The sequence below is a fragment of the Leptosomus discolor genome, chromosome 1, assembly GCF_034619465.1.
Source record: "Leptosomus discolor isolate bLepDis1 chromosome 1, bLepDis1.hap2, whole genome shotgun sequence".
NCBI lineage: Eukaryota > Metazoa > Chordata > Aves > Leptosomiformes > Leptosomidae > Leptosomus > Leptosomus discolor.
This window is the reverse complement of record NC_141391.1, coordinates 161,006,500-161,022,166: the sequence shown is the minus strand read 5'-3', so window position 1 is coordinate 161,022,166 and position 15,667 is coordinate 161,006,500. Positions and strand designations below refer to the sequence as shown.

The window sequence follows — 15,667 nt, the reverse complement described above, 5'->3', positions numbered from 1 at the left end:
CAGTGTGTTGCATTAAGTCATGATAGAGCTGTCACTTCTGGGAAGTACTCGTAATAACCTTGAAGGATGGGTCAAGAAACCTGCCAAGTTCTCGTATTGCTACTATGCTGTTACGTTGGTTAGTGAGCAGCGCTGACAAATGCCTTGCTTTTCTGTGGGTGTTGTGAAGGAGCTAGAGGAGCAGCTTGAAGAAGAGGAAAGCGCAAGGCAGAAGCTGCAGCTAGAAAAAGTGACCACAGAGGCCAAACTGAAGAAGCTGGAAGAAGACGTGATAGTTCTGGAAGATCAGAATCTCAAATTGGCTAAGGTAGGACTCCTGCAGCTTCTTATGCAGGCTAAAGATGCACAGTTGTTTCTTCTGGAGCCACCCACCAAAGGCTGACCTTTCCCGTATTACAGGGGAACTTATGAATAAATTCAGTCTCGTCTTTGAAAATTCTGACCTGAATTTTTGAAATTAGCTGCCTGCCTGTATTCTTTAAGTCAGTATTGTATGATATTTAAATTGCCTTGTCTAACTAAGGATCCATGAACAAATTTTTTCTGATACATTGTTATGTTAAATAGTATCAAGTTATTTCATAAACAGACTTCCCTTTCAGCTTTGAAGGGGCTATCAAATACAAATCTTTACATAACCATTTATTTGAATACTATCTGTAATCCTGAAAGGATTTGTTTCATTCAAGTTTCCTTGTAGCAGGAGTAGTCACTCATGACACTGACATCTTTAAGCACAGTCAGCTCTGGAAAAATCTCCTGTAATTCCAGCAACTGCTTTTACACTGCCTTCTCAATCCTGCAGGAAAAGAAACTGTTGGAAGACAGAATGTCTGAATTTACAACAAACCTGACAGAGGAGGAGGAGAAATCTAAAAGTTTAGCCAAACTCAAGAATAAGCATGAGGCCATGATCACAGACCTTGAAGGTGGTTTGGGTTTTGTGGTTTTTTTTGGTTGGTTTTTTGCCTTTTGTTTTTAAGGCAGATACTGCAAAGGACTTGCCTGTTTAGTTTTAGGTGGTTTCTTGTTAAAATTTGTCAAACTTCAGTTTCTTTTCTAGAGCTTTAGTCCTCTCCAGTTTCTGAGGGGTTAAAAATTAGTCTATAGTGTGTATGCTATTGATCGGTTTGATAGAGCTGTTCAGTGGCTGGCTGAAGGTTATGTGCCTTGTCAGCTGAGCCCTTGATCTAAATAAAAATCCTCTCCGAAGCAGCAGGCCAATGGAGAAGAGAGGCTGGTTCTCTTTCTTCTCCTGCTGTGGAAGTATCTCCACTTACCTACTTCCAGCAGCATCAATCTGTCAGGGTTAGTGCTGTTTCTGATATCCTGTTTGCACGAGTTCTTCAGAGTTCAGGCTAGAGGCGCTTCATCTGGAGACTGCCAAGGTTAACACAGCAGGAGCCAGCCTGTTTAGTTTCAGTAAAGGGAGAGCAGACCTTGTGTTCAGCATCACTTAATGAGTGCTTGTGCCTGTGTGGTGTGGATGTTGGGAGAGACTGGCATTGTTTATTACGGAGAAAGAGGGGAAGGAGGTTTGGCTGTAAGATGAGGAAAAGGGAAATTGCCCGGATATGTTTTGAGGGGAAAATATGGGGACAGTTGCATGTACAGGTCCTGACAGAATAATGCTCTCCAGCTACAGTTGGGACAATTGTATTATTAGGAAAGAAACTGTTGCTTAGCTTTATTTTCTCCGCTTGTATAGCGTTCTTAGAGTAGGTGTTGGTCGTGTAACTTAATGTGTCCCCATCTCCATCAGAACGTCTGCGACGTGAGGAAAAGCAGAGGCAAGAATTGGAAAAGACTCGTCGAAAGCTTGAAGGGGACTCCAGTGACCTGCATGACCAGATTGCTGAGCTGCAGGCTCAGATTGCAGAACTCAAAATGCAGCTGGCCAAGAAGGAAGAGGAGCTGCAGGCAGCCTTAGCTAGGTGAGAATCTGACCTGCGGGGTTCAGGGACCACCAGGTGGGGAAGTATTTCTTGTCTTGTGTCCCTTTGGAATAGGGACTAAATGGAATCTGTGGCTGTTATATTTCAGCCTGTGGACTGTTAAGATCCATGTCTTAGATCCCAAGCATCAGAGTTCTTTGGCTGCTGCTCACTGCCACACTCTCTGTACAGAGCTAGACTACGAATGTAGTGTGCACTGCACACGTTTCACTGGAGCAGTAAGGTTTCAGAGGGGGTTAAAAAGTAGCAGCAACTATGTTCATCTGTTCAGTAAAGTGTCCAATTTCCAATGTAAAATGGTGCTTTCTCTTCTGCTTTCTTCTGTTGTCAGTCTCTCTCTGTCCCCTTCTTTAAGGTAAGTAATCATGCTCTCTCAAGTCTTGGGAAATAGAACTTAGAATTTGTAGATGATATATGGATCAAAGTTTGACTGTAATATGGTAGAGCTGACCAATACCAGCTTTTTTCTGGATTATTCTTGGTAGGGCAGGTGGTTTTAATTTATGTATGGTTTAAACATGGCTCTGACCAGAATCCTATGTTGAACACAGGGTGGAAGAAGAGGCAGCTCAGAAGAACATGGCCCTGAAAAAGATCAGGGAACTTGAATCCCAGATCACTGAGCTGCAGGAAGACCTGGAGTCAGAGAGAGCATTCAGGAATAAAGCTGAAAAACAGAAGCGGGATCTGGGAGAAGAGCTGGAAGCACTGAAAACAGAGCTAGAAGACACACTAGATTCTACAGCTGCTCAGCAAGAGCTCAGGTAACTCCAACATGTAGCTGTGTTGTCTTACTTGGGTTTGGTTTTGGCTTTTTTTAGTAAATGCTGCTGTATCCAGTCCCTTACCAAAGCAAGTCTTTGCTTTTATCAGGGTAGGCTGGTGAGCAGCCTCAGTAACTACAGAAGGAGGTGGTGTGCAAGCTGTAGTCAAGACTGCATTACCTCACCTGATGTAAGAAAGTTAATTTGCTCCCTAACCACAGTGTTTGTGATATCCGTGAAACATTCGTGCTTCCAGGCTGTTATGACTTAGGCTGAAAGTAATGCTGCCAGCTTGTGCCTAAGAAGGGTGCGGTGCTAAGTTCTAACTTTGAAAAGCGTCTTTATAGCTCGTAGGGCTAAACAGACCGTGGCATTTTTCTGCGTTATAGATGCTGTTGGTGGATGTACGCATCTGTTTGAGTCTCTCCTTGGCATCTAAATGGAATCTGTGATTTTTGCAGGTCAAAGAGAGAACAAGAAGTAACGGTTTTGAAGAAAACCCTTGAAGATGAGGCAAAGACTCATGAGGCTCAAATCCAAGAGATGAGGCAGAAACATTCACAAGCTATTGAAGAGCTGGCAGAGCAGTTAGAACAAACCAAACGGGTATGTGGAATAGAAAACACAAGGCTAAAGCAGACAACCTCCCCAAAATAACTGCGCTATGACCATGTCTTAAAGCTGCAGAAGAACATGAAGTATTCATGACACTAGGCTTCTGATACACGTACTCTCCTTCCCTTGGTAGATCATTTTTCACTATGAAGTGTATATGAAGTTGTTTTAAGTAGTTGCATTCATTCTTTTTTTCCAATCAGGGACGTTGTACTGTATAGCCGAAACGTTCTTTTCGCTGCTAGCACTTGTTGACTTGAACGAACTTTAATTTGGAAATTTGATGGTACAAGACTCTCTCCTGTATTGTTGTCTTCTCTAATTGTTAAGTTGTCCCCCGCTTCTCAGTGACAGGCTGTTCAAATTGTTTTTTCTGAGCAAGCAGTCTGCAACTTAACTGCTAAACATGCAACATTAGCTTGCTTGTTGAAAAACAAACAAAAAAAATTACTCAATGGAAGGATCCTGCCATATCTAAAGTCTTGAGGGGTTGTTTGTTTCTTTTTTTATCTTTTCAGGTGAAAGCAAATCTTGAAAAAGCAAAACAAGCTCTGGAAAGTGAGAGGGCTGAACTGTCCAATGAGGTGAAGGTTCTTCTGCAGGGCAAAGGGGATGCTGAGCACAAGCGGAAAAAAGTAGATGCTCAGCTCCAAGAACTGCAGGTGAAGTTTACAGAAGGTGAAAGAGTGAAGACCGAACTGGCTGAGAGGGTTAACAAATTGCAGGTGAGTGGCATGGCTTTCCCTTAGCTGCTGATTCAGCCCAGAGCTGGAGAGAAAAGGTTGTAGGATGGCACCTCCCCATAGCTAGTTCAAAAATCTTGTTCCTTCTGAGGCTAAAGTTAGACAAAAAGCAAATCCATGGTTTGCTTCCCAAGGGCTACACAAACTCCTTAACTCATTGTCAGGGCAGGACATTTGGATTGATGTCGCTTATCACGAGCAGCCCTGAGAAGGTGGAGTAACTAGTTGCCATTTGAGTTTTGTCGGCCTTGAAGTATCAGTATGTCTGCTGCCCATCAGCATGCAGCGGTGTGTACAGAACAGTTCTGCAAGCCTTCAGCTGCTTGTGGACCTAGGGTGGCACAAACAGGCTGATGATTGTGTAACTAACTTGGAAGACAGTGTCTTGAAGCTTTGGAATGTGGTTGGTGATGAGGAGTGGCTCAAGGATGATGTGGAAATTTAGGGTTTTCTCCTCCTTTCTTCAAGGAAACAACAAATCACTTTAATTCACACAAAACGTTGTCTTCTGCCTTCTCCTTTATGGAGGGTTGTCATTGAAAGTTGAGTGTGGCTGCTGTGTGCACTGTCTTTTGGAGTGTGAAAAGGTGATTTTGAGACTCAAGATATAGTCCAGAAGCAGATAGTGTAACATAGAAAAGACTTTAACAGAGCTTTTAAAATTCTTGCCAGGCTCTCTAAAATCTCATATAGGCCTTAAAAAAAAAACCAGACCTGTTTGGCTGTTGCAACAGAGGTGATCCCAAGTAAAAATCTCTTCTTGACTTCTTGTATTTCATCCCTGGGACTTTGGAAATGATGCATTCATTCCCCTGAGAATTATGCATGTGCCTTACTGTTGAGAGGTGCCTCAGTTTTCACTTCTGGGTGTCGTAGCTGCTCATCTGTTACTGGCTTTGTTTTTGCTGGTACATTTAATAGCTGATACTCTGATCTTTCCTTCAGGTCGAGTTGGACAATGTCACAGGTCTTTTGAACCAGTCTGACAGCAAATCAATCAAATTAGCAAAGGACTTCTCTGCTCTGGAATCACAGCTTCAGGATGCACAGGTGAGTGCTTTGGAAGCCAAGGCATCTGTGTGTGCTGCAGCCAGTGCCTGTTACAAATTCTTAAAGTGAGAAATCACTCTGGACACCGTTAAATACTGGATATACAACCCTTCAAAGGACTGGATCTGTCTGGTTTTTGCTAAGAGTGGTTATATTGCATGATATTGAGAGCATTTCTGCAGAAACAAGCTGGTTTATCTTCCTTCCACTTCCTCAGCACGTGGAATGTACGTAACTTTCCCTGTCTTAGATTTAGAAGTCCTCCTTTATCACCTTTCTGCTTGAGAGCTCTTTCATGCAAGAACTGCACTGGAATGCTACATTCTTGTTTGAGATCTTCATAGTCAGTATTTGGCAGGGTTTTTTTTGTGTGTGTGGTTTCTGGTAAATTTGTAAAGTTAAGCAGAACATTTTATTTCCTAGTGGATGCTGGGGAAGTGATAGATTCAAATAATTTGGTATTTTTTGAGGGGAAAAAAAAATCGTGCTTAGTCTTACACTTTGGGATAAAACAACCATTTGCAGTTAATAGAATACGACTGGTTTGGTAAAGCATGGAGTACCAAGCAGAACATTGGAAGGGAAAGGAAGAGCACACCAGACCTGAGACACTAAGTAACCTTGAATAGACATTGATGTTCTGTCTGCTTATTACTCTTTAAAAAAAACAACCCAGACTCAAAGATAGTGCAGAATACAAACATTTATGCACTAGTTTGAAGACTGGTCTCACTAGTCTCTACAGATCATTCAGCTCAAGCACTGGCAGCGTAAGTCAATACATGTTGGTAGAGGACCACTGTCTTACAATTCTGCTAGGACCAACTTTGTTTTTAACTGTGTTACATCATTTTAGCCTGTTGTCCATTTCTTTGATACTTGAATATGAGAAAGTCCTGTATCAGAGTACAGTCACACTATTGTTGGGAGAGGTTTTAACGTTTTGTGTGCTACTCGGAGGACTCCAGAAAGGGCTGTGGATGGCTTGTGTAGTGAAGTATGCCAATACTCTAACCATTGGAGTGTACGAGAGAATAGGACCCTTCTGGATATTTTGTTTCTATACTGACGTGCTGGAAGACAATTACTTAAATTCTGTCTTGGGTTCTCTTATCTGTGAAATAAGTTGCATACTTAAACTCAACTTCAGAAGTACTCATTCTGGAGAGAGTGGGTGAAGATTGTGAGCCTTTATAGCCAAGGAGCAGTGCTGAATTCCACTGGGGTGTTTGCTTTACAGGAGCTGCTGCAGGAGGAGACTCGCTTGAAACTGAGCCTCAGCACGAAGCTGAAGCAAATGGAGGATGAGAAGAACAGTTTCAAAGAGCAACTGGAAGAAGAAGAGGAGACAAAGAGAAACCTGGAGAAACAGATCTCTATTCTTCAGCAACAGGTACAGTGCCTGTATCACATAAACCGGTGACTTTGGAGAGAAAGCAGAAGTGCGGGTCTGTCTCGAAGGAAGTAAAATCTAAATGCAGAATTGACTTCTAGTAACAGAACCTTTTCTGGGAAAGGGGGATCCTGCTGATTTAGGTGGGAGAGGACATGAAGAGGTCTCTCATGATAATCATAGAAACTGCTTGTAGATTTCTGTCCGGGAATTCCTTAGTTAATTCAGTCATATAGTATTATTCGAGGGGGTAGTAGTACCTTCAGAAATGAGCAGACGTATTTCCTCAACTTCTGGCATCAATAAACTACATATAGTGTTATCTGTGGCGTGGCTTCACATGTGATCTTTTCTCTCCTTCAGGCAATAGATGCAAAGAAGAAGATGGATGATGGTTTGGGCTGCCTTGAGTCAGCAGAGGAAGCCAGGAAGAAGCTGCAGAAGGACTTGGAGGGCTTGAGCCAGCGTTATGAAGAGAAGACAGCTGCGTATGACAAACTGGAAAAAACAAAGACCCGCCTGCAGCAAGAGCTGGATGACCTCACTGTGGACCTTGATCATCAGCGGCAGATTGTTTCCAACCTAGAGAAGAAGCAGAAGAAGTTTGATCAGGTACGCCTTCAGTCACCGGGCGTTCAGTAGGTGCATCTTATAGAATCACAGAATGGTTTGGGTTGGAAGGGACCTTAAAAGACCATCTAGTTCCAACCCCTCTGCCACGGGCAGGGACACCTCCCACTGGACCAGGTTGCTCAAAGCCCCATCCAACCTGGCCTTGTTGACAGGTCTGCTTTAAGAATACCTAAGCAGTGCTGCTTGGAGAATGCATATTTGTTTCTAAACGAAGGCATAGCATATCAAGTGGAGGAATAAGCTTTCACAGCAGTAAATTAATTCTCTTCCATGCATAAGAATTTTAGTGATGCTCCTTTTCCCTTGGATGTATACCAAGATCAAGTTCAAAACATTGTTGGTAGATCATCTTTGTAAGAAAATTGGAAATAATAGGTTGGAGGCCTAGAGAATCAGAAATTTGTTCATTTGGGGTCAGCACAGTTACTAAAGGTGGGATGGCACACTTCATTCTTTGAAGCTGCATTTTCTTGGTTCCTTTTGTCCCTGGCAGAACACCGTTAAGAAGGCACTAATGAAAAGATGCGTGTTTACCTTGTTAGAGAATTGTCAGTAATTTTGCAGAATACTGATGCTGTGCTCTTGTAGCTATTGGCAGAGGAGAAGAACATCTCTGCCAAGTACGCAGAAGAACGGGACCGTGCTGAGGCCGAAGCCCGTGAGAAGGAGACTAAGGCCCTCTCCCTGGCCAGAGCCCTGGAAGAAGCCATAGAGCAGAAAGCTGAGCTGGAACGAGTCAACAAGCAGTTCCGGGCAGAGATGGAAGACCTGATGAGTTCAAAGGATGATGTTGGGAAAAGTGTAAGTACGAAGTTAAAATACCTGGGCAGGAAATGTCACACAGGTCTTAATGTTAATTTAATACTGCGAAAAGCTTATGTTAGTGCCGATACAGAGAAATGTAGTAGAGAATACTGGACACGTCGTGAGTTTGTGAATGTTATGTTTGCATAACATTAGTAAGTGGGAAAGATGGGTTGGAAGAGCCTGGAAATGACCCAAATGAGGTAGTGGCAAACTGAAAATTCACTGGTATCGTTATGGTAGAGATGCAGGTATGATGTGAACTTGATACATAAAATACAGGGATTAGCCAGGCGAAGGAAGACAGTAACCCAAATATTTCAAGACAAAAAGTGTTAGGACAAGCAGGAAGGAAAAGAAAAAATTCAGAGACTAAAAAGTATTTTCTTTAATTCTGTCAGAACCAGAGGTGTCCAGCTCTGCTAAGTCTGCAGTAGGTCAGGACTGGGCTAACAAATGCTTTTCTCTTTCTCCCCACCACCACACATACATGACCAGAACTAGTAGGTAATAGTGATTCACAGTGGCAGCTTGCAGGTATGCGAGCAGCTGGCTTTGAGGGGTATCTCTGCCGTAATACAGGGGACAGATGCAGCGTTCTTGTATCCCAGTGATACAGTGGCTGTTCTTAGATTCTTGTGCTCTTAGGACAGGTGAAATTCTCTGCGTCCTTTGAGGAAACCTCATGTGTGGTACTGTGCTGTAGGTCCATGAGCTGGAGAAGGCGAAGCGAGCCCTGGAGCAGCAGGTGGAGGAGATGAAGACACAGCTGGAAGAGCTGGAGGATGAACTGCAGGCCACAGAGGATGCCAAACTGCGGCTAGAAGTGAACCAACAGGCCATGAAGGCACAGTTTGACCGGGACCTCCAGGGACGTGACGAACAGAATGAAGAGAAGAAGAAACAGCTGATTAGACAAGTAAGAATTGCTCTGTAAATCCTGAAAGTGTTCTGTACACAAAGGCACTTGTGTCCAAAGATGGTTAGACGGACACTGCCAATCCACAGATTCTTGATAATGTAACTCTCCAGGCAGCGCCGCAAAGCTGTGAGAGACTTTCCCCCTTGTGCGCACGATTGTTCAAACAGGCTTTGTCTATCAAAGGAACCCGTGCAGCTTTATTAGTGAGGAATGTTAGCCCCATCCCCCTGCCAGGAAGAATGAAAATCAGTCACATGCTTGCACTTAATGTACAGTTTGAAAGGGAGATGCGAAAAGCGGCTGTTGGGGAAAACCAGGGAGCTGGAATGCTGATGCCTGCGTTTCTCCATACAGGTGCGGGAGATGGAGGTGGAATTGGAAGATGAACGAAAACAGCGCTCCGTTGCTGTAGCCGCCAGGAAGAAGCTAGAGATGGACCTGAAGGATCTGGAAAGCCACATAGACACTGCTAACAAGAATCGTGACGAAGCCATCAAGCAGCTCCGCAAACTGCAGGTGAGGCTCTGCAGCTGCTCTAGCTATCAGTGTAGAGCATTTACCCGGGGAAATGGGGCACAAGATTTCACCTCATGAGAACGATGAGTCACTGTCACAAGAGCAGCAGAACCTTGCAGCAATTTACCATAAAAGACTTATCGGCATTTCAAATATGCTTCTAACCCCAATCTGCCTGTTTAGCTCCCTGGGAGACAAGCTGTAGGGAAAGTCCACTCTAGTGCTTGCCTCCTGTCAGGGCTTTTGGAAAGGATTATGCAGCTGCAAAGCTAGAGGGACCTAAATATCACCTAGGCCTTCTCCTGCCCCAAGACTGTTCCGTTACGCCTTTGTAATTCCTACAGGTATTTGTCTGATCTGTTCTTAGGAAAATCTCCAAGTCCTCCCTAGGCTGTCCATTCCATTTCTTCACTAGGAAAGCTTCCTGTACCCTCCCTTTCCCCCCTCCCTATATCTGACAAGATTTTCTTCTTTCCTACAGTTTAAGCATTCCTGTTTGCTTCCATTACTATTTCTCCTTGTTACTTGTGAAATGGGAAGGGGATTGGTCCTCTTTCTTTTACAGCAACCTTTTTGGTAGCTGAAGATTAATGAATCCCTGTTTCCATTTTCCCCCTCCATGCTTCCCGTAAGATAAACAAACCCAATTTGTTAACGTGGATGCTCTAAAATTCATCCTTTTTTTGTTCTCCCTTTTCAGGCACAAATGAAGGATTACATGCGGGAACTGGAAGACACACGTACTTCCAGAGAAGAGATCTTGGCACAGGCCAAAGAAAATGAGAAGAAGTTGAAGAGCATGGAGGCAGAGATGATCCAATTGCAGGAGGTAATGGAATATGCCTGCAAGTCAAGGGTTTGTTCGTTTTCTTTGGCCAAGAGCTAGGTGTAGCAGTCTAAGCTGGAGCGGTTATTTGTTTTCTTTTGTACTTTTTGCTCTGCTCAAATACAAATCACTTCAAAATGCAGAATTTGGCCCTTTTCTTGGCAGCTGCGACAGGAGTGTGCACAACAAAGGAAGCTGTGGGGTGGGAGGGGAACAGACTGTGTCTTATAATTAAGTCTGGATCTAGCTAGAGACCGTACCACCCGTTACCAGTAACTACTTTTTCCTATGCTGTGTTAATTGGTAGCTTCCCATTGGATCGCTGACCGTCTCGTTTTCATTCCAGGAACTTGCAGCTGCTGAGCGTGCCAAGCGCCAGGCCCAGCAAGAAAGGGATGAGCTGGCTGATGAGATTGCCAACAACAGTGGTAAAGGGTGAGTAATGTTCCCCGTTTAAGGGTGGAGGAGCTGGTTTGAGAAAATACTTTGCAGGCTGTTATTTTTATGTAGGCTGCAGCGTGCGCTATATCCTCTCTGCTCTTGAAAGATGGAGCTTATTTTGTAAAATTAGAAGAGGCGAGTTTTCCCCAAGGTGTTAATGCCACTAACACGACTTCTGTGTTTCTGTGTCCTGCAGAGCCCTGGCCATGGAGGAGAAGAGACGCCTGGAGGCCCGGATAGCTCAGCTGGAGGAGGAGTTAGAAGAAGAACAGGGCAACACAGAGATAATCAATGACCGGCTCAAGAAGGCAAACCTTCAGGTACCTGTTCAGGCTGCATGTGCCAGTAGGGGTTCTGTAGTCTGTGTAAAATGTCAGACTGCACCCTCAGTAGTGCCAGCTGTTGCTCTGAGTACAGTACAGGCCCTCAGAAGTCCCTAGAGGTGAGCAAGATGAAATACCCGAGTACCACGATACAGAAAATAGGGTGGGCAATCAAGAGCTGATATTTTTGATCATTTAAATAATTGGGTAGCTGGAACGATCTCCCAAGTTTATTAAAAATACAAAACCAAACCAAAACCAAAAAAAAACCCCACGTCGCAACCTTCCAGTCCCTTTCTTCCGTATTAAGGAATTAGGAGAAAGATGATCTGTCACATGCTGCTCCAACGTGGCATGCTGAACAGTGCCACAATGTCTTTGGAAAATGACTTTGCTGCCAGTTCTGTGCTCCTTTAAATGGACTATCCATATGGAATTTGTTAGGCTGCTATAGAAACCATGATCTTAATCTGCCTGTTCTCTGCCATATTTTATCTGTCCAACTTTGAGAGTCAAGTATGTCATTTTCTTAGCATTTCTAAAGCCAAGGAGCTAGGCTGATGGTTTTTCAAACGGCTTGTTCACTGGTGGATGCGTGGATGAGAGCGTAGTTCTCTACTTGGTTGACTGTCAGCCAGAGCCTTGGCTTGGAAGTGGACTGAGTTCTTGCCCTTTGAAAGTCAGTATTTTTAAGCTGCTGCTTTGTAGTGGAATTAGACAGCAAATAAACGATAAATTAGTAAAGCACACGTATTGGATCCACTTGCCTCAGGATTTTTGTAATTTGCTAAGACTGATAATTACTGTGTTAAGTGTCAAACCATGGCCTTCGCCCCAGGGAGCGTTGTACATGATTGGCAAATTTAGCCTTAAGAGGAGGTTGATAAACCTGTTATTCAAGGAATTACTTTGAAAATCTGGGTAAACTAAGATATTTTGAGAAGTGCCCTGCCTACAGACAGCTCCCTCTGCATCATAGTTATTCCAGGTATTCAGCTCACCCTGAGGGTCCTTCTTCTCCAAGTGTCAGCGTGTGCCTGAGAAATTAATCAGCCTTTCAGCCTGGTGCGCTCGATATGCTGAGTACTTCTTCTCTCTGCAGATTGATCAGATGAATGCCGACCTGAATGCTGAGCGTAGCAACGCACAGAAGAATGAGAACGCTCGCCAGCAGATGGAGCGCCAGAACAAGGAGCTTAAGCTTAAACTGCAGGAGATGGAGTGCGCAGTAAAGTCCAAGTACAAGGCTACCATCACGGCCTTGGAAGCAAAGATAGCGCAGCTGGAAGAGCAGTTGGACATGGAGACAAAGTATGTCCTAGTAGAGACCCTGTCTGTTTTACCAGCCTCCGCCCGCTCTGGGATTTTAAGCTCTTCTGAACAAATGGTGATTTGTCTGAGTGAGGGCTTTATCCTAACTGTGCTGGGTAGTGCAGAAGAAAGATCTCGTCAAACCTTCGTTGCTTTTCACTGTAGAGACTTCTAGCTGCTTCTGGACTGAACCACTCCTAAAACTGCAGCCATGATACGCTTGCTGCCCCTCTATAGCTTCAAGAAGGGTCATATCTGTGTGATGTCAGCGCCTTTTGGTCATTTCTGGGAAATGTTGCCTCCCATCCCCTTTTTTTGTCTAAGTTAGGAGGACTTCTGCTATCTTCCTTGTTTCTAACTTGCCCAAGTCGGGTCATCTTGTGGGGGACAATGGGAGCTAAGTCCTTGTCTGAGCGTCGCTCTGTTTCTGCGTAGGGAGCGCCAGGCTGCCAGCAAGCAGGTGCGCCGTGCCGAGAAGAAGCTGAAAGACATCTTGCTGCAGGTGGATGATGAGAGGCGTAACGCCGAGCAATTCAAAGATCAGGTGTGTATAGTTACCTTGCAGCACTGCCAGGTCTTCTGGTGGAGGCATTTCCCTTCTATGACCAAGGCATTGGCTGGATGATTCTATGACCAAGGCATCATTCCTATGGATTTCTCTTCTTTTCCCTCACTGTCATCATTATAAGATGACACAGATGAAAAGGTAATGTTTTTAAGGGAAAGCTTGGAGCTGTCAAGACCTGGGCAACTCCATTGAGAAAGGGAAGAGGGGCCTTTGGAAACTCTGCTTTCTGCTTCTCTAACTGCTGTGCTGTAACTCTGGAGAAACATCATTCTCTCTTTTTTTCCCCCGACGCGCTCAGGCGGACAAGGCAAACATGCGCTTGAAGCAGCTGAAACGCCAGCTCGAGGAAGCAGAAGAGGAGGCCCAGCGAGCCAATGCATCCCGTAGGAAGCTCCAGCGGGAGCTGGAGGATGCCACCGAAACGGCTGATGCGATGAACAGAGAAGTCAGCTCCCTGAAGAGCAAACTCAGGTAAGGGGGAGCATTTTGTGCAAGACCTTGGCAGTGAGTCCAGCGTAGTCTTGCTGTAACTGCCCGCAGCAAACAGCACGGCCAGCTGCTTCCTTGCCCCTTCCCAGAGCCTGCCCTGTCCGGTGAGCTCAGTGAAACCCGGTGTTGCTGATCTTCTGCCTGTCCTTCCCTAGGCGCGGGGACCTGCCCTTTGTCGTGACACGTCGCATTGTCAGGAAGGGTGCAGGAGAGTGCTCCGATGAGGAAGTGGACGGCAAGGCAGATGCTGGTGAAGCCAAAGCTACTGAATAAGTCCTCCCGTTTGACCCAGGTTACACGCGATGGAGTGACCCATCCACCCTCCCCTCTTCCATTGGACTTTCAGCAAACCCTGTCCTCCTAAATTGGCTGGGGATCTGCAGAGCAAGCCCAGCTCTGTGTATCTGGAGCCATTGGGCATCTGTGTCCCTAGTTTCCTCCTCTTTCCAGTTTCCTAATCCTCTTTGTATTTAATGCCAAAGAGTCGGGGCTCTGAAATCTGACCAGCAGTTTGGCCACTACAAAGGCCTGCAGAACTGTCCGTGCCATGTCTGCTGGTGAATCCTTACACAGTTTGGAGGGAGTGGGGTTAGGGAAAGATTATTTTTGCTGTAAATCTCCTTTTGTCTTTGATTCTAGCTGCAGGGAAGCTCCTTCCTGTATTCTTTCCCCTCCCTCTTTGTTTGCTTTCGGCAATCATGTTCAGTGACCTCAGACTTCTTCCTCTTTTAATCTGCCCACCCACGTGGTTTGGGAGCAGTTTCAGGAAAAACGGTGTGCTTTGGCCATGGCAATTTGCCTTTTCTTCTTTCACATGTTGCCAGGGAGGGGTGAAGAGGGAAGCTCCTCTCGGGACTAGTTACCTGGAGGACTTGCCAAAGTTGTCTTTTTTTTTCTTTTTTTTTTTTTCTTTTTTTTTTATTCCCCTCTTTCTCCTCTTCCTATTTTTACTGTCTGGACAGATCTCTGAAGTGCAATGATGTCCTGTTAGTGTCTCTGCCTCTGAGCGGTTTCATCTAAGGTAGTGTGGACCAGTAGTTAATGACAGGCTGGGGAAGCAGAACAATGTCCTTGTGCTTGTCTGAGAATCTCTGGGGGACCAAATATATTTAATGGTAATAGACAGAATCTGGGGGAATTTAATAGAGTAGTGGGCAGAGGGTGGGGATAAGGGGAGGGAAATCCCTCTTTTATGGACCTGTCCAAGCCTCTTGCACCTGCTCTGTAACCAGGGGTTGGGATTAGTTATTGTGCACCATTGACTAAGAGTATATAAAAAACCCTTTAATCTGCACAGATATATGTAAGGCCTTTGTATCTCTCGTAATAAGTAACTAAGAAAAAGATAAAGGTCTTTATCACTGCCTTTCTATTGGGACCATGGTTATATATAGATAGTCTTTACTTTTCTACACCGTACACTGGTTGCTGGATTTCCCTGTATTCTTAACCATATTGTATATGCTGCATTTAGACCTACTTATGAGCGAAGTAAAAATAATTAAATATGAAGCACCATACTGTATGCCTGAAGCGCTCTAAATGCAGGAGCCTCGTGTCCCAATTGCTGTCACAAAAAAATTAAATTTTTTTTTTATATAATAAAAGTGCCTTAGCATGTGCCTCAGCTGTGTGTCACCACTACAGTCAGTAATGGTTTACTGGTGCTCCACTGATGTTACCAATAAAGATTATCCATGTGCTGCAGTCCGTGTGCGTGTGTTGCCGTTCCCTCCTTCCCCAGGTGCGGTGACGACCGTATGTGTCACCTCCAGAGGTGGTGGCTGTGGTGTCAGAGCGTCGGCCCGGCCCGCCGGCAGCGCGGCAGAGCTCCCCTGGCACCGAGTGGCTCTCAGTAGCTGAAATCAGGTGTTAGAGCACGCTCCGTGTGTCAGCGGGGCAGCTGGCTGTGGCCAGCACCAGGGATTTTGGAGGAAGGTAAAGCATCTCGTTTGTGTGCTTTCAGAGTTGCCTATCCAAAACATGGGGCTGTGAATTCCAGCTGAACTGGTTCTGTTCTTGGCCTGAAGATGGTATTTATGAGACTAACAACTGTGCAAGTTTTTTTTATTTCCAGTCTCTGGAGTCACCGGAAGGTAAGGTTAGTGGAGGAGGTGATAGATGTGCCTGGAAGTCTGTTTTATCAGTGGTTTGGCAAAGCTGCCTTTCACGCATCTTCCAGCTTGTCCCCAGAAAATCCACCTTTTGATACATTTTTGCTAGAAATTGAGTAAGGAACTTGAGGTTGTAATCATTTTCTGGTCCGTGGCCCCTTAAACTGCCCCAGGTGCTCATGTGTTTTGGTGCTACAGCC

At 44.9% G+C, this 15,667-nt stretch overlaps 1 protein-coding gene across 1 annotated transcript in view; it reads left to right on the top strand.

Annotated features, from left to right (window-relative positions):
* The window catches only part of MYH9 (myosin heavy chain 9), a 56,187-nt gene extending 41,127 nt beyond the window's left edge, over positions 1 to 15,060 (top strand). The window contains exons 22-40 of the mRNA XM_009953572.2: positions 170 to 307; positions 806 to 929; positions 1,763 to 1,934; positions 2,507 to 2,719; positions 3,181 to 3,325; positions 3,853 to 4,059; positions 5,023 to 5,127; positions 6,368 to 6,520; positions 6,884 to 7,132; positions 7,742 to 7,954; positions 8,664 to 8,876; positions 9,234 to 9,395; positions 10,096 to 10,224; positions 10,568 to 10,656; positions 10,859 to 10,982; positions 12,088 to 12,296; positions 12,732 to 12,840; positions 13,163 to 13,335; positions 13,509 to 15,060. Of these exons, the coding sequence (XP_009951874.1) occupies positions 170 to 307; positions 806 to 929; positions 1,763 to 1,934; positions 2,507 to 2,719; positions 3,181 to 3,325; positions 3,853 to 4,059; positions 5,023 to 5,127; positions 6,368 to 6,520; positions 6,884 to 7,132; positions 7,742 to 7,954; positions 8,664 to 8,876; positions 9,234 to 9,395; positions 10,096 to 10,224; positions 10,568 to 10,656; positions 10,859 to 10,982; positions 12,088 to 12,296; positions 12,732 to 12,840; positions 13,163 to 13,335; positions 13,509 to 13,626 (3,045 nt within the window). The 3' untranslated portion in view covers positions 13,627 to 15,060. The remainder of the gene's footprint in view (positions 1 to 169; positions 308 to 805; positions 930 to 1,762; positions 1,935 to 2,506; positions 2,720 to 3,180; positions 3,326 to 3,852; positions 4,060 to 5,022; positions 5,128 to 6,367; positions 6,521 to 6,883; positions 7,133 to 7,741; positions 7,955 to 8,663; positions 8,877 to 9,233; positions 9,396 to 10,095; positions 10,225 to 10,567; positions 10,657 to 10,858; positions 10,983 to 12,087; positions 12,297 to 12,731; positions 12,841 to 13,162; positions 13,336 to 13,508) is intronic.
* Positions 15,061 to 15,667: the final 607 nt, after the last annotated feature.